Source organism: Ictalurus furcatus, chromosome 6 (genome assembly GCF_023375685.1).
Source record: "Ictalurus furcatus strain D&B chromosome 6, Billie_1.0, whole genome shotgun sequence".
Taxonomy (NCBI): Eukaryota; Metazoa; Chordata; class Actinopteri; order Siluriformes; family Ictaluridae; genus Ictalurus; species Ictalurus furcatus.
The window spans coordinates 28,560,300-28,576,149 of NC_071260.1; the positions used below are offsets into that span (position 1 = coordinate 28,560,300).

Consider the following 15,850-nt stretch of genomic DNA (forward strand, 5'->3'; position numbering starts at 1 on the left):
TAATATATATAAATGAATGAATACAAAATTAAAAAAGCGAGGCAACAGCATTACAGTGGATGGTTTATGAAGCCTGATTAGGCACATGAGGCAGAATAAATTGACGTCTCTGTTGATGGTTCCTGCTCAGTGACTTTGTCATTTGATCCATGTTATATTTAAAGTAAATACTGTAGCTTTGTGAGCTCCTTCAAATCCCAAAAGCCCTCTGAAGACTTAACAGGCTTCTTAGATGGTCCTGTTTCTACTACAACTACTACTACTACTATTACAACTACAACTACTATTATTACAACTACTATTACTACTACAATAACTACTATTACTACTACTGCTATTAATACTATTATTATTACTACTACTACTATTATTACTACTATTACAGCTACTATTTTACTACTACCAGAACTATTACTACTACTAGCTACTATTACTAGTACTATTACTACTACAGCTACTATTACTACTATAATAACTACTACTATTACAACTACAATAACTACTATTACAACTACTATTACTACTGTTAATACTATTACTACTGCTGCTACTACTACTACTACAAATACTATTTCTATTACTACAACTATTACTACAGCTACTACTACTATTACTACAATAACTACTACAACTACTATTTCTGCTACTATCACTACTACTACTACTACTACTACTACAACAACCACTACTACTACTACTACTACTACTACTGATGATACTACTATTTCTACGGCACACAGCTCCATCCTGAAGACTCTCCTGTGTTGTAAAAAAGTGTTTTAACAATCCATTTATTATTTATTAGCCTTCCATTGCATGGAGCATCAGCCATACAAGTCTATGTGAATGAGTCGGTGCTGTAGTATATTTATTTAAATGAAACAAATGACTTATTACCCAGCTCTAACGGTCAGATTATTGTTTATATATACTTGTATTTTGTCCTAAACATTGAAAGATAGGATGCTGGTCCGAGCATGAGTGTAGATGGTGTTGCACGGTCTCCACTGTTCTGGTTTCTGTTGGGGTTTGTGTGAAGCTGACTGTCCATGTGGACTGCACCAAGAAACCAGCTTTAGTGCTGGATGGGTCAAAACTTTTGTGCTTGGGATCGGCTTTCTGCTGCTATATATGCTTTTGTTTATGCTCTCTGACCAGAGTTATCTTTACTTTTTATAGGGGTGTGTGTCTGTTTGTCTATGTGTGTCTGTGTGTGTGTGTGTGTGTGTGTGTATATGCATTTGTCTGAGGGGTAAAAAAAAAAAGTGTGTGTGTGTAGGCAAATTAGACATTTGTATGCTTTCAGCTTGAGCACCCAAATAAGTTCTGTGGAATGTGTTTTGTGCCTGTGCTCGCATTTAATATGTGTTTGTGTTTGTGTGTGTGTGTGTGTGTGTGTGTGTGTGTGTGTGTGTGTGTGTAGGAGGAATGCCTGCACCTGAGCAGAGTCCCATGTCGGAGGAGGGCCTTCTGCTGCCAATCAAAGATCAATTAGCCAATCACAACATGGAATCTGAGAGCACTGCCAACAATATCCTGGCTTCTGTCAAAGAACAAGTAAGAACATATTCTCTCTCTCTCTCTCTCACTCATTCACTCTCTCACTCTCTCTCTCTCACTCTCTCTCTCTCTCTCACTCACACACATTCTGTATGTTCGCACATTCACTCACTCACTCACTTATGCTCTCTCTGAGCTCCTGTCTCATCTTGCAAATTTCCATCCACACATTAAAACCACCTTCTTCAAACCTCGCTCTGCAGATTGCCGGGGATCAGTGAGTTCTAGCCATGACTTTATTATTTCTACAGTTTTTATAGTTGTATTATAGGTATAAGTCTCATTGGCTGCTCACTTGAATCGATCGCATTTCTATTAGGAAATTGCTTGTTTCCACATCTAACGCTCAATCACATAACAGTTACGAACTGTGGCAATCTGAAGCTGCAGAACGACAAATTTAATTAAACTCAAATTTAATAACGTACAAAATGTTTTGAAAATACATTTTAACACAACAGTTCGAGTGGTTTGGGAAAAATTCAGGAATAAAGAACATTTTTCTATGTTCCTAATCCGTTTAATATTTGGATTGTGTTATAAATTCGGTGATGAAACACTTCATTACACGTTTACACAAGACACGCATAGATCAGTAAAAAGTCTTCATTTGTCTGAAATGACATTTGATCTAATAAGCAGGAATTAAATAGTCTTAAATGTGACTGTACACGGTCTTGGTATAATCAAGAAGGCTTTTTAGGTTCTTCTTTTGTGTTTGTTCGGAGATGTCGTAGTCTTCTTCGTGGTTTGTCGAATGATCCTCATGGGAGTTATTTTGTAGAAAGTATTTCGCTCGAGGATACCTGCAGACTCCGCGTTAACAGGACTCTGTGTTTTTGCCGGAGTTCGAGCTCCCGTACTGAGCCGCGCCCTGCTCGTAAGTCCCGAGCGGCTGCTGTTGATTTTGGCTGAAGGTGACTGGGAAAGGAAGAGAGAGTGGCAGCGACGTTGTGGGTGGAGGAAACTTTGACTAATTCTGCCTGCATTTACTCTAGAGACAGTGAGTGAGAGAGAGAGAGGGGTGAGCGTGCTTGCACTTTTTAACCCCCCCCCCTTTCTTTTTCACACCCGTCTTTCCTCTCTGGCACTTGGCCAGATTTCCTGTTGTTGACTTAAAGTAGCACTTCATCTGCGTTCACCTGGACATGTCACTTCCTCTTTCCTCGGGAAGCAGCGCTCCTCTCCGAACGCAGAGAGAGGAGCAAGTGAATAACAGGGACAGTGAGTGGCATGGCTCCCGGGGAATTCTGGCTTTCGCCCGAGCCTTTTCAGTCCGTAAACTAATCCCTCTCAAAGTTCAGCGAAGGCTGAAGTGACACAGAGGTAGGGAGGGTAGTGGGGGTGGTAGGGGAGGGGTGTGACGAGGTCTCCATGCATGGAAAGGGAGTTTTGCGTTTGTCTGCTTTTCTGCTGTGTTTTTGAGCGCTTTAGAGGATTTTCTGCGATCCTTTGGAGGAATCCTATAGCTGTAAATATGCCAGACTGCACGACTAGAAATGACTACGGCCAGAGTGAGTCTATTTTTACTCTTCTCTTTTTATTGCTTTCCATTGCATTCTTTCCCATGCTCTCTCTCTCTCGCTCTCTCTCGCTCTCTCTGCGTGTGCGTGTGTGTGTGTATTCAGTGCCCAAACATGGAGTAGTTTCTCAGGATCTCTGATTGTGCTTTCACGTGTGTGTGGAGCTGATCCACTCATGCCCCGCACAAGCGTTTTTTTGTGATGTTTATTTGGAACTCCGGTCGTCCACCCTACGTGTGCTGCTTGTCCACTATTTGACAGAAGAGACTGTCCTGTGTGTTAAGCTGAACAGAAATTATACAGTTAATCCCTCCGCTTTGTTCCTGTCACTTCAGCTTTCCATCTTCCTCGCCTGTGGAGCGCTTTCTGCTGTGTTTTCTTTCTTTTTTCTTTTTTTCTTTTTTTTCTTTCCGCTCAATAAATCTTGACCTGGTTTGCTGCTGTTTTTGTCATGATAAATATCACGTCAAATATATAAATTTGCAGATTTATTCCATACATAAAGTAAGGCCGTGTTAGGATTTGCACGGCAGTCTAGAGGAAGTGGTAACAGGCGTTGGTTGGAAAGTGGGCAACGAAATGAATTTTGTGCATGTTCAGCAGTAATAAATGATGGTGTTTTTCTTTGCTACTTTAGTAACATTACCCAGGCCAGATTTTATCGAGTCGGAAAGAAACGCTCGTTCTGCTTCGGGGTATATACACTCCAGTCCAAATATAAAATGCTATCCGTTCAGCCAGCTTGACTAATATAAGACTCCAGTTTAGAGTCATATAGAAATATTCACTCTCTAGTTCTCCGTCACCTGTTGCTTCATCCAGATGTTTTGCTGCACGATCATACCGCGAGTTTGAACCTCTGTGCTTGTAACCGATTTATACTTTGAAATAAAGTTGTGTTTGGAAATGAAAACTTTCTCCCTTCCATTCTGTCTTGGCTTTAGGCTGTACTGAATATCACCGTTACCCCCATTTCCACTGGCACAGTACCGCAAACGGGGGGTTTTTTTTTTTTTTTGAAGAACACTTACATAATCAGTTATGGGAGTTTATTGTTGTTTATTGTTGTAAAAGTAATTACAACCACAGAGGCTTTTACAAGTTCCTTCTGGCTTAGAGAACAGATTTTACCATCCAAAATCCTTCAGAACGAGTTCACCGAGCGAATATATCGTCATAGACGACAATCACGCTCCAGCTGAGAGAAAGCATTTTTTTAATTGGTTTTAGCGGTTTCTTTTTTTTTTAGTGTGTCTAGCTGCTGAAACGAAGCATACCGATATCCCTAACATGAAGAGTGCAGCTATTATTTAGATTGTTATAATTGCGAGTTAAACAGATACAGTATTTACCTTGTCTGATCACATCTCATTAGATTTTTGTTATCCCCTTGAAATCTTCAAAACTCTCCTTGAATGCATCATATTTTTATGGTGGTCAGGTAAGTAACTTGTGTTTCATAAGACGCTAAGATAACCACCACCCCTTCTTGATTCCAAACCAACAGCATTTGGTTTTACTAACTAAACTGATCTAGCCGAGCAGAAGCTTACAGAGCAGCTTGGGAAACTGGCATCAGGACCAGCATAATGAGTTTGCAAACGAGTTATGTTTATCACTGTCCTCTCTGATGGCCTTTTTGATAGCTGTGGCATCGTCAGGATTTGAGCTCGTGATCTTCGGAGGAAAGGACAAATGCTTTTGGTGATAAAGAAATTTAGGAGCTTATTTATCTTATTGTGGCTGCATAAAATTTTAACTCAGGGAGAGCTCGGGGGTTCAAGTCCAAGCACTGCCGAGCTCTGGGTTACTGGATGGAAGGTCGGGGGTTCAAACCCCAGCACGGCTGAGCTCTGGGTTACTGATCGGAAGGTCGGCGGTTCAAGCCCCAGCACTGCCGAGCTCTGGGTTACTGATCGGAAGGTCGGCGGTTCAAGCCCCGGCACTGCCGAGCTCTGGGTTACTGATCGGAAGGTCGGGGGTTCAAGTCCAAGCACTGCCGATCTCTGGGTTACTGGTCGGAAGGTCGGGGGTTCAGACCCCAGCACTGCCGAGCTCTGGGTTGCTGGTTGGAAGGTCGGGGGTTCAGACCCCAGCACTGCCGAGCTCTGGGTTGCTGGTCGGAAGGTCGGGGGTTCAAACCCCAGCACTGCCGAGCTCTGGGTTACTGATCGGAAGGTCGGCGGTTCAAGCCCCAGCACTGCCGAGCTCTGGGTTACTGATCGGAAGGTCGGGGGTTCAAACCCCAGCACTGCCGAGCTCTGGGTTACTGATCGGAAGGTCGGCGGTTCAAGCCCCAGCACTGCTGAGCTTTGGGTTACTGATCGGAAGGTCGGCGGTTCAAGCCCCAGCACTGCCGAGCTCTGGGTTACTGATCGGAAGGTCGGCGGTTCAAGCCCCAGCACTGCCGAGCTCTGGGTTACTGATTGGAAGGTAACCCAGGTCGGGGGTTCAAGCCCCAGCACTGCCAAGCTGCCACTGTTGGGCCCTTGAGCAAGACCCTTAACCCTTTCTGCTCTAGGGGTGCTGTATCAATGCTGACCCTGCGCTCTGACCTCTATATTTTACATAATCAAAGCCCTTTCAGAAGTGAATGTACGAACGCTGTGTTCCACTCTCTGGCTGTTAATTACCATCGTTTAATACATTTAGTTACCAAATCTGTTTAGGTGTCTGTGTTTAATGTCAGAGTAACCTTGGAGACACTGAGTGGGAAATGTGTCTTATTGTGTGAAGCTGTTCATATGCGTGTATGTGTAATGCTCCTTTTAAAAGAGGCTGTAAAGTAAAAGCACTCGAGTGCACATAAAGTGGCAAGTGCTGTCTGGTGAATGCATGAGTGCTTCTTCCATTGTTCTGACACTGTGACGGCCTCCCACCATGCATTCACTCCCATGACGCACAGTTGCAATCAAAATTATTCAACCCCCATTGCAAATCAGGTTTATTGTCAAAATTTACAGACTTTCAGCTGTTTGCAATGAACAAATCAAACAAAAGCTATTGAAATAGTTCAACACAATGAATGCTTCAAGTGGTTTCCTCAAATTCAACTGAAAATGCAACTTATGACTTCTCCGTTCTCAAAATTATTCAACCCCTTCATGGGACGCATCTTTAGTACTTAGTAGAACACTCTTTTGCTGTTATGACCTGCTGCAAACAGTTCAGTAATATTCTTGGGTTTGTGTGCTGCAACCGCCGCCTTCAAATCCCACCAGAAAGTCAGGTGACTGTGATGGCCCTGTAGAATCTTCCAAGACTTCCTCTGCAAGCAAGCCTTGGTGGAATTTGAGGTATGCTTGGGATCATTGTCCTGTTGGAAGGTACAATGACGCCCAAGCTTCAGCTTCCTCACAGACAGCATGACCTTTTCTCCTAGGATTTCCTGATACTTCAATGAATCCATCTTCCACATGCTGCAAAGCAGCTCCAGAGCATCACCGAGCCACCACCATGCTTGACTGTGGACAGAGTGTTCTTTCTTTATTCTTCTTCCTCCAGACATACCGCTGATCCATCGTTCCGAAAATGTCCAGTTTTACTCCAACGCTCCACAGAACAGAATCCCAAAACTTCCGTGGCTTATTTATATGATTTTGAGCGACTTTTCTTGTGCTTTTGGGTCAGTAGTGGTGTTCGTCTTGGAGTTCTGGCATGGAAACCTTCTGCGTTCAGTACACGCCTTAATGTGCTCACTGAAGTCTTGCTGCAGGTCTTTTGCAGTCACTCGGGTTTTCCACAACCTGCCTTCTCAGAAATCTGGTTGCAGCCGTTGATAGCTTCCTTTTTCTGCCCCGTCCAGGTGTTTCATACATTTTTTGCCCCTAGCCAGTTCAGGTATTTCATGTGTTCCAGCTCAAGCACACCTGGTGAAACTAATAAAGCCCTTGATGAGCTCGAGAGAACTCCTGTTTTGCATATTTGTGCTGTTGTGAGGGATTCTATTCAGGGGGTTGAATCATTTTGAGACTTGAGAAATCATTATAAGTTGCATTTTCAGTTGAATTTGGGGAAACCATTTGAAGCATTCGTTGTGTTGAACTATTTCAGTTGCTTTTGTTTGATTTGTTCATTGCAAACAGAAAGTCTGTACATTTTTACACCAACCCTGATTTGCAGTGGGGGTCGAATCATTTTGATTGCAAATGTATTTAGATATGAATTATCTATTTGGACACTTTACCATTATTAAACAGACTATCCAGCCTGTTTACCTTTTTTTATTAACATCCTACTCTAATATTTTTTTTCCTCATTGCAATATCTGTGAGCCCCTGCCAAGTCAAAGTCCAAGTCTTACTTGGTAAGCGAAGCCTGATTCTACTTCAGCCACACCTGAATTCCTAACAAAGCGTCATTTTATTAGTTCTGCTTCTCTGACCATCACAGCACATACCTCAAACTTCATCTCATGGGAAACAAGTGTGTGTGAGTTTGTGTGTGTGTCACACGCTGTTCTTCAGTCAAAACTGAATAGTGGATTCCTTTAATTGGTCTCCACATTAGCTATTTTTAGTTCCCCCGCTTGGAGGGGAAAAAAACAGAGACCAAGAAACTGGCTGCTGTGCTTTGTGAGATGCTTTAATGCATGATTACCTCAGCTGTAGTCGTAGCTAAGGAGTATAAAGAGCCCAGTGTACCTCATCACTCAGCCGCATATCCACTGCAGCCTTTTTTTCTTAGAGGCTGTGCTAGATCTGCACCTTATGGGCAAAATGGGTCATACTGAGGTTATGTGATGTCACTATATCAAAGCTGCTACATCCATTGTTGGTTAGATCAGATCATTTTAACAAAATAATTACAGACCTGACTGTGGATGTACTTTGGATTGACTGAGTGTATTCTGTAGCATCACACCATTTATATTAATGTTTGATAAGCACTATATTGTACTCAGCTGTGTCCTAAAGCATCATGCAGCAAGTTCCTTACTGATATGCAAGGGCGTAACCATGGTATGGACATTAGGGGGGAGGGTCCACTTAGTTGTCCTTAGCCCAAATGTAGTGTAATGGAACGAAAAGCTGTGCAACTTTCCTCACTTTCACTCGCATTTATAACGGTCTCTCACAACGTGAGGATTCACAGCGGACTCGGCAGGAGGTTATGCAAGTGAATGTAACGTTAATGGTCAAAAACTGGAACTGACGTTAGCCTAGCCTACTTCGTGGGCGTGCAAATATCAAAAGTTAGTTGACGTTCTTAAGAACAAACCAAGCCATGGTATGATGCCTTCTATACTAAGCTAAGGTTACCTACTATTTAGGTATCTAGTTACTTACTGTCTGAATAAAAGCTGGTATGTTCTGCTGCACTTTTCTACGCTTGGCTGCTGTCTTCATTTCTTACAGACTGAGCTGCTAAAATACATCAACGAACTTGCTTTGAGTATGGACGCAACCAAGTGTACAATTGGAGGGGGGGCACACACCCATTTTCCTTAACATACGGGAATATATTAAAAAGGAATAGACATAAATAAATAGAATAGACGAAGAAAAGACAGATCCGTTGGCAGGGTTCATTAAAGGCGGACATATAGAAAATATTTTGTACGGTATATTGGGGGGGACAGATTGGTATTTCCTCAACATTAGGGGGGGCAATATACAATTTATTGCAATACAGTATGATGTCGTAGTCCATATGTTAGTTAATACTTGACTCATGACCTTATTTGTACGTGTAGAAGTAGCAGAAAAGTGGGCAGCATTGTACACACACTTGCCTGTATTTCTTATGTACATCTGGAAGAATAAGCAACCATGTTGGTATTGCACCACCCGGACCTGTCGCATTATTTCTGAGGAATGCTCCAACCTACGTCAGGATACATGCGGCAGCCATCTTGCATAGACATCCTTAAAAGCAAGTACATGAGCTATAACAACTTCAGAGGCCACTGCTCTGTCACTGGGACTAACAGGCATCAACACCATGCTTCCTTCCCTGGCATTAAAAGGGTATAGACACCACACCTTCTTCAATGACAGTAACAAGCTCAGAGGCCACACCTCCTTCACTGGGAAATACAAAGTTTGAGGCCACACCTTTTTTTACTGGGACATTAATTGGTCAGAGATATGGCACTGGAAAAAAGGTTTTAAAAAAATCCTTTGGCACGTTTGTTTAGAAATCACAAAAAGCACCCAGGGCAGGGTGCTGGCTCTCACTAAATAGAATTCCATTAGATAGCAATATTTAAAAACTATTTATCACATATTTTCTTGTTTTGCTCATCAGGGCAGATCTCCAGAACACGTGGCATTTCTGCAGAGCTACAGCTCTGTGCTTTGCTTCAGTTTGTGCCTTGTGTGTAGAGTTTACTTGGAAGCAGATGAATACCAGCCTGTGGTCTCCGGCCTGTCGTTTTGTTCCGCACCCAAGTGAACAAGTGAATGTTCTCGCCTGCACAAAAGAACCACACAGAGAGGACCACCACACCAGACTTCCATTCAAACTGACTAAATGCTACATATGTGAATGTATCCTAGAGATAAAACAAGTAAGTGTGTGGAAATGATTTAATCAGGGATTTCCATATTTGCAGTATTGATTTTTACCTTTTTGAATCTTTACAACCCCACACCTCGCTGCATTAAACCAAAAGGATGTGTTTACGTCCTCTTTAGCTGGTAAATCCAAAATGGCGAACTTTGAGCTCTTTAGGCCTATTTCAGCACATGCCATTTGCCTTTCTGGACCACACGCACAGACTCGTCTCTTTAGGAGGATGTTTGGCGGGTCCGAGGCGAGGTCATAGGTCAATGTGCTTATCGGTGTTCAACCGGGTTGTACAGAGAAACAACTAGACTTGACTCTTTCTTTTAGGCTTTCGAGAGAGTAATCCGAGTAGTTTATCTCTGTTACACAAGATGTTCTGTTGCTACAGTCCTGTTAGGTGAGTAAGCTCTCGTACCTTGGGTCATTCAGTCTGAATGAATGACATGGGTTACACCTTTGGTTGTTAAATGGATAATTTTGTTAAAAGGAGTTTTTTATTACCACAGACATAAAGTTCAGCACATTTCTCTGTACTCAGGAAAAAAGGAGTACTCAAAACCTACTTATAATGAAAGTCACTTATCATAATGATTTATTTTTTTCCAAATGCATGACCATAACTATATAATGTACAGTTAAAACCCCAGCTATTATATTCTAACAAGAGTGGTGTTAGTATGAGAGAAAGCCTTACCAAGACTATTACTACATAAGGAATAAAACACTTGGTGGCATTCTGTTATTGGAAGATAATCAACGATGGAGTGGTGTGATGTGGCTCAACACAAAGTGGAGTTACCTTCAGCACCCCGAAGTTGATTATTCCCCGGTATCAGCATTTCCTGAAGTATTTCATTCCTCTTATACCTAAGCAGTTTGCAGCCCGTTTCAATTGGTTAACAAGCAACGTCGAAGTTTTTCACATTTAATGTTGTGGGACAAATTATTTCCAGTTAACACTTACTTTATAGCAGCTGTAAACAGTCATCTCCTCACAAGTTTTGCTTTCCCCGTCTATGTTGAAGTTAATAAGTAGAATAAGGAAAAAAACCCACAACAACACAACTTATGTTTCTGAGAATCCAGAACGTCCTTCATCCTGAAGACTGAAGACTCGTGGTAGAAAACCGTTCCAAAGCCCTGACACTGGAGACTCCTTGCACGAATGTGAAATTAAACGTCTCCGTACAGAAAACCTCACCAAATCAATGATTATAGGTTTTTTCTTTGTTAAATAATTTTTTAAAAAAATTATTCACCACACATTCACACGTCTCTGTGAATTAGCTGTTACTATAGAAACGACAGCGTATTAAAACGAATACATTTAATATGAACTTGTGAATCGCCTTGCGGTTGGAACTACTCTCGGAGAATTTAATCGGCTAATTCAAATCAATTAACCTTCCGACCAATCAGATTTAACTGCGTTTACAACACAGTAACGAACCAATCGAAGGCAATTCCAGTGACGTTTCGGTGTCCACACACCTCTACTTTGATAACATACCTGTAGTACACCCTCGGAAAATATTATTTTTACAGATTGAGAGCTTTACAAATACCTTCGACTAAAAATCGAATGAAAGCCTTCGTTCACACACAAATGTGTCTTGACTAAGCATTGACCGAATTCCACACCCATCCGTTCATTATACAACTTCTATTATAAGTAAGTTTGAGTAAACAGGGGTTTTTATTTCCCCTCAGCAAAGGAAAGCATGTTGAAATGTGAGTCTTGTGGTGATCATACACTGCAGATGTGGCAGATAGAGATCAGGTTGAAAGACACTGGAGTATTCATGTAAGCGAGCGCAGCAGTGGGTTCAGTCCTGGCTGAAGTCCTGAACAATTCAGGTTTTCTGTTCGCTCTGGATCCTCACTGCTCACAGCTGACTAACCCGAGGTGGAGCACAGTGAAGTTATTGAAGGTGCTCGTCTTTTTCCAATGCTATACACTCGATTTCCGTTACATTTCTCCTGCCTGCTTTCATTTTCTCTTCTGTCTCTCTCTACTTTGCTCATCAAGATGGCACTTTAACCCCAACTCTCTCTCGTCTCTTTCAGTTGAAGCAGAGTTCTGTGCTTTGTGTTTCTCGTTCTACCTCTGGGGAACTTTCCCAGCAAGAGATCATTGCACTTGGAATGTTTGCAGAGCTGTGTTTCTTTCTCTCATTTGTGTGTGTGTGTGTGTGTGTGTGTGTGTGTGTGTGTACTCAGTGTGTTCTGTATAACATGGCATGCCAGGGACTTGACTCTCTCATGCAGCTGGTATCTAAGGAAGTGACCTTGGAGTTCAATGCAAAAAAAATAAAATAAAAATTGCAGCTCTCTTTCCTTCTTTTATACAACCCCAATTCCAGAAAAGTTGGGACGCTGTGTCAAACGTAAATACAAACAGAATGCATTGATGTTTCCAAATCGCATAAACCCATATGTTATTCACAATAGAACATAGAAAACATATCAAATGTTTAAACTGAGGAAACGTACCATTTTAAGGAGAAAATAATGCCATTCGGAATTTAATGGTCTCAAAAAAGTTGGGACGGAGGCAACAAAAGGCTGGTAAAGTAAGTGTTACTAAAACGCAACAGCTGGAGGTTAATTGGATTAGGGTTGTATTTATCGGTTTCTTCAATGCCAGTCGATTATTATTGTTCTCTTGAGAGCACTGTACATTTCTTGAGGCTCAATGTAATCAGAGTTTTCTTCCACTGACAGCTGGGTGTGTTTTCTCCTGTTCAATAAGTATTCCCAGTTCTTCAAGTGGTACAAATATCAAAGCACCCGTATTTATATATATATATATATGAGAGAGAGAGAGAGAGAGAGAGAGAGAGAAACGCACCAGTAAACAGATGAAAGGGAAAGTTAAGAGGTTGCGTTTTAGCTGGTATCATTGGCACCATTGATTCCGGTCAAAACGGGTCACTAATTACGGCTGAGCTCAAATTCTGCAGCGTTCCACGTGGCTTTTATCTTTACCATGCTCTCTGGACTGTTTCAGCTCAGCCTGGCTTACGAACTATCAACAGGAATAGGAAAATAAATACCCACTCCGTGTACAGAGGAAGAAAATGGAAAGGATTTTTTTTTTTTTTTTTTTTTACCAGTTCAGATATCATCATCCATCCATTTTCTGTACCACTTATCCTACATAGGGTCACAGGGAAACCCTAGACGGGGTGCCAACCGATCACAGCGCACAATCACACACACTCACACACTGGGGACAATTTAGAGATGCCAATCAGCCTACAACGCATGTCTTTGGACTGGGGGAGGAACCCAGAGTGCCCAGTGGAGAAAGTGCAAGCTTCATGCACACAGGGCGGAGGCGGGATTTGAACCCCCAACCCCGCAGGTGCGAGGCAAACATGCTAACCACTTAACCACCATGCCCCCCCATCATCATCATCATCATCATCATCATCATCATTTGATTTAGAGCTGCAACAACTAATCGGTAATAATCGATTATGAAAATTATCGATCAGTTGGTCTGCGCGCGGCACGAGGGAGATTTACTCACTATGTTACTTCTCTTACGAAAACACGCTTCAGAGCGTAAATACTAAAGTTGTGTCCGAAATGAAGTACTGCACACTTACACTATGCATCATGTACTCTACTATCTAGTGTGTGAATTTTAGAAAGGTAATATCATCTCAAATGTAACTCTAGCGGGTTTTTTTTTACTAACCGGAAGTATAAGCCGCTTCCTAGTCGACGACGCATGACGTCATACGCACGCTAGCATCAGCAGACACCCAGAGTGACCGATACTGACTCTCTTCAGTTTACTGTTTACTTAGCTACTTGGTTATATACTTGCTTTATTTTATGTATAAGTATTTATGCATTATTTTTATGGATGCACAAAAAGCACTGAATTAAACTCCAGTCCTAAATGAGTGATGTATATTCTGGGGTGTGTGTATTGGGTTCTTTTCAGTCTTGTATAATTAGACAAACAGTTGTGTAAAGTTTTAGTCTGAAGTTTATATTTGTAACACTGAAGTTTGTGGATTTTATTTTAAATAAACCCCACCCCCACTCCGATTCATCGAAAAAAAATAATCGGCCAACTAATCGATTATGTAAATAATTGTTAGTCGCAGCCCTAGTTTGATTACAAAGCAGCAGTTGGCTATGTTGGCAGACATAAAAGTGTCTCAGTGGCAGCGATACGAACGCTGGACAGGAGGAATTATTTTACACGCCTGGCTAGATCGGATAGACAAAACCAGAAAAGAAATGAGCACATTTTTGAATTTGCCTGTGGCTTTAGCGATTCGGTGCGAAGTAGAACTCATAAGAACGACTGCACAGAAAGACGTTAATGCCTGGGAGCTGGGAGAGCCGCACATGCTGCATGTTAATCTTTAGTTCGGAGCTGCAGGTGAATGTGCTGGAGCAAAAAGAAAGAGTAGATTTGGAAAGCTAGAAACAAACAAGGCGTATGTATAAGGTTCAGGTTAAGGGTCCAAATCTCTAGACTTCACTCTGTCCAGTGTTCATTACACGATCACAGTGAGCATCTTACACCACAGACAATTCCAACGGCTTCTAATAAAACGGTGAAAGTATCTGTATTCCACAAAACTTGGTTCTGTCTCTTCGTCTATTTTAACAGAGGGCCACAGTGCGATTATAAACCTTTTTTTGTTTTTGTTTTGTGCATCTTGATTTTTCCATTTCTTTGACTTCTTACATTGCGTTCCACACAATCTATCGCTCTCCACTAGCTACGGCTAGGCTTTGTGTAGTTTGTGGTTTTTGTGATCAGAAATGTTTGGTATTCTGAACATTTCACAATGACTGGGGGGAAAAAAAAAGTCAATGTAATAGTCCAGTGTTATTTTGTGGATTGGTGCAAATTGTTTTGAAGGCTATTATTTTTTTCAGCACTCAGTAATAAATCGCTCGACGAGACTAATCTATAAAATGTCATCGACAAAGCGCACATTTTTTCTCTGGACTGGAAATTCAGTGAATATGCAAATTGCTTGCAGCCACTTCCTTTCACCTGCTAAACTGGTGTTGCATGGTTTGCATTTGCATAGAGGTTTCTGATAGAGGTTTTTGTGAATGAATAACTTATTTATTTATTTATTTATTTATTTATTTATTTATTATCCGTGGCACAGCAGTTTGGCCCTTTGACACGTCCGTGTGCTTTATTCCCTGCAAAAAAAAGTTGCACTGTGGTGCGGTGGGTAGAATTGCTGCATCACAGTTCCAGGGTTCCTGGTTCGATTTGTGAGATTGTTACTGTATATGTGGAGTTTCACATGTTCTTCTCGTGTTCGCTTGGGTTTCCTCTGGAGTCTCTGCTTTCCTCCATGCTAGTCAGTGGATTGGCTACTTTAATTTGCCCCTTGCCATGAGTGCATAGCCGCATTTCCACCGCAGGAACTTTCTGCAGGAACTAGGGACTTTCCGAGGTACTCGGTATGTTTCCACCGCAGGGACCAGGGTCTAAATTAAGTTCCGGGTAAAATAGTTCACCCTCAGAAAGTCCCTAATCGGGAAGTGGTACTTTTTTTTCCAAATTCAGGAACTCTGGGGGGTAGGACTTGGGCACCGAAGATGCTGATTGGTTACGTGCATGAAGCATTTTGATTGGTTGAGTGTACGCAGCACTTTTTTTTTTTTCTTTTTTTTTTTTTTTTCCCTCAACCACCATTTTTAAAAGTCTGTAGCGGTGCGTATAGTAACAGTTGTTTATTGCGATTCGAATCAACACAATGGAGTTTCATAAAAAATACGACCGATAGACCAACGACGAGGTTAAGGCCTTAAGTATTTATGTCGCGGACGAAATACAGCGGGAACTGGAAACGGCGACCCGCACTGAAAAGTATACTTAAAAAAACAATCACTTCACTACTATACAAAATGGTTTTGTGGTGCGTTCAATCAGTTGTCTATTTGCATGCTGCCTCCTGTTTATTTCAAGGATTTATACGCGTGAAATAGCATAGGTTCATATTGTACAATGTGGTTGAAATGCTGATTTGTGTGCTGTAATAATGAATAAACTAGTCCTGATGTTTATGTAATAAGGACGATCATTTCAGCCAGCATCGAGCTAAACTCCAGCATGCTGTAAACCCTCAGGTCTGTCATGGCAGGTGTATCTGCTATGAATCAGCAGGGTGTTATTAGCTGCCCATTTTCCCCACCTCATTCTCTCTAGTAATAGCAGCCCTGGGCTCCATGCGTTGTTCCCCGCTGGAGGAGAGAAATAG

At 41.8% G+C, this 15,850-nt stretch overlaps 1 protein-coding gene across 9 annotated transcripts in view; it reads left to right on the forward strand.

Moving 5' to 3' along the window:
- The window catches only part of LOC128609091 (plakophilin-4), a 149,554-nt gene that overhangs the window by 45,013 nt on the left and 88,691 nt on the right, over nucleotides 1-15,850 (forward strand). For 8 of the 9 annotated variants that reach the window (XM_053627465.1, XM_053627464.1, XM_053627459.1 and 5 more), the window contains one exon: nucleotides 1,424-1,557. In XM_053627465.1, the coding sequence (XP_053483440.1) occupies nucleotides 1,429-1,557 (129 nt within the window). In that variant the 5' untranslated portion in view covers nucleotides 1,424-1,428. Of the gene's footprint in view, nucleotides 1-1,423; nucleotides 1,558-2,402; nucleotides 3,075-15,850 lie in introns of those variants that run through there. The other variant, XM_053627467.1, reaches the window with a different exon arrangement.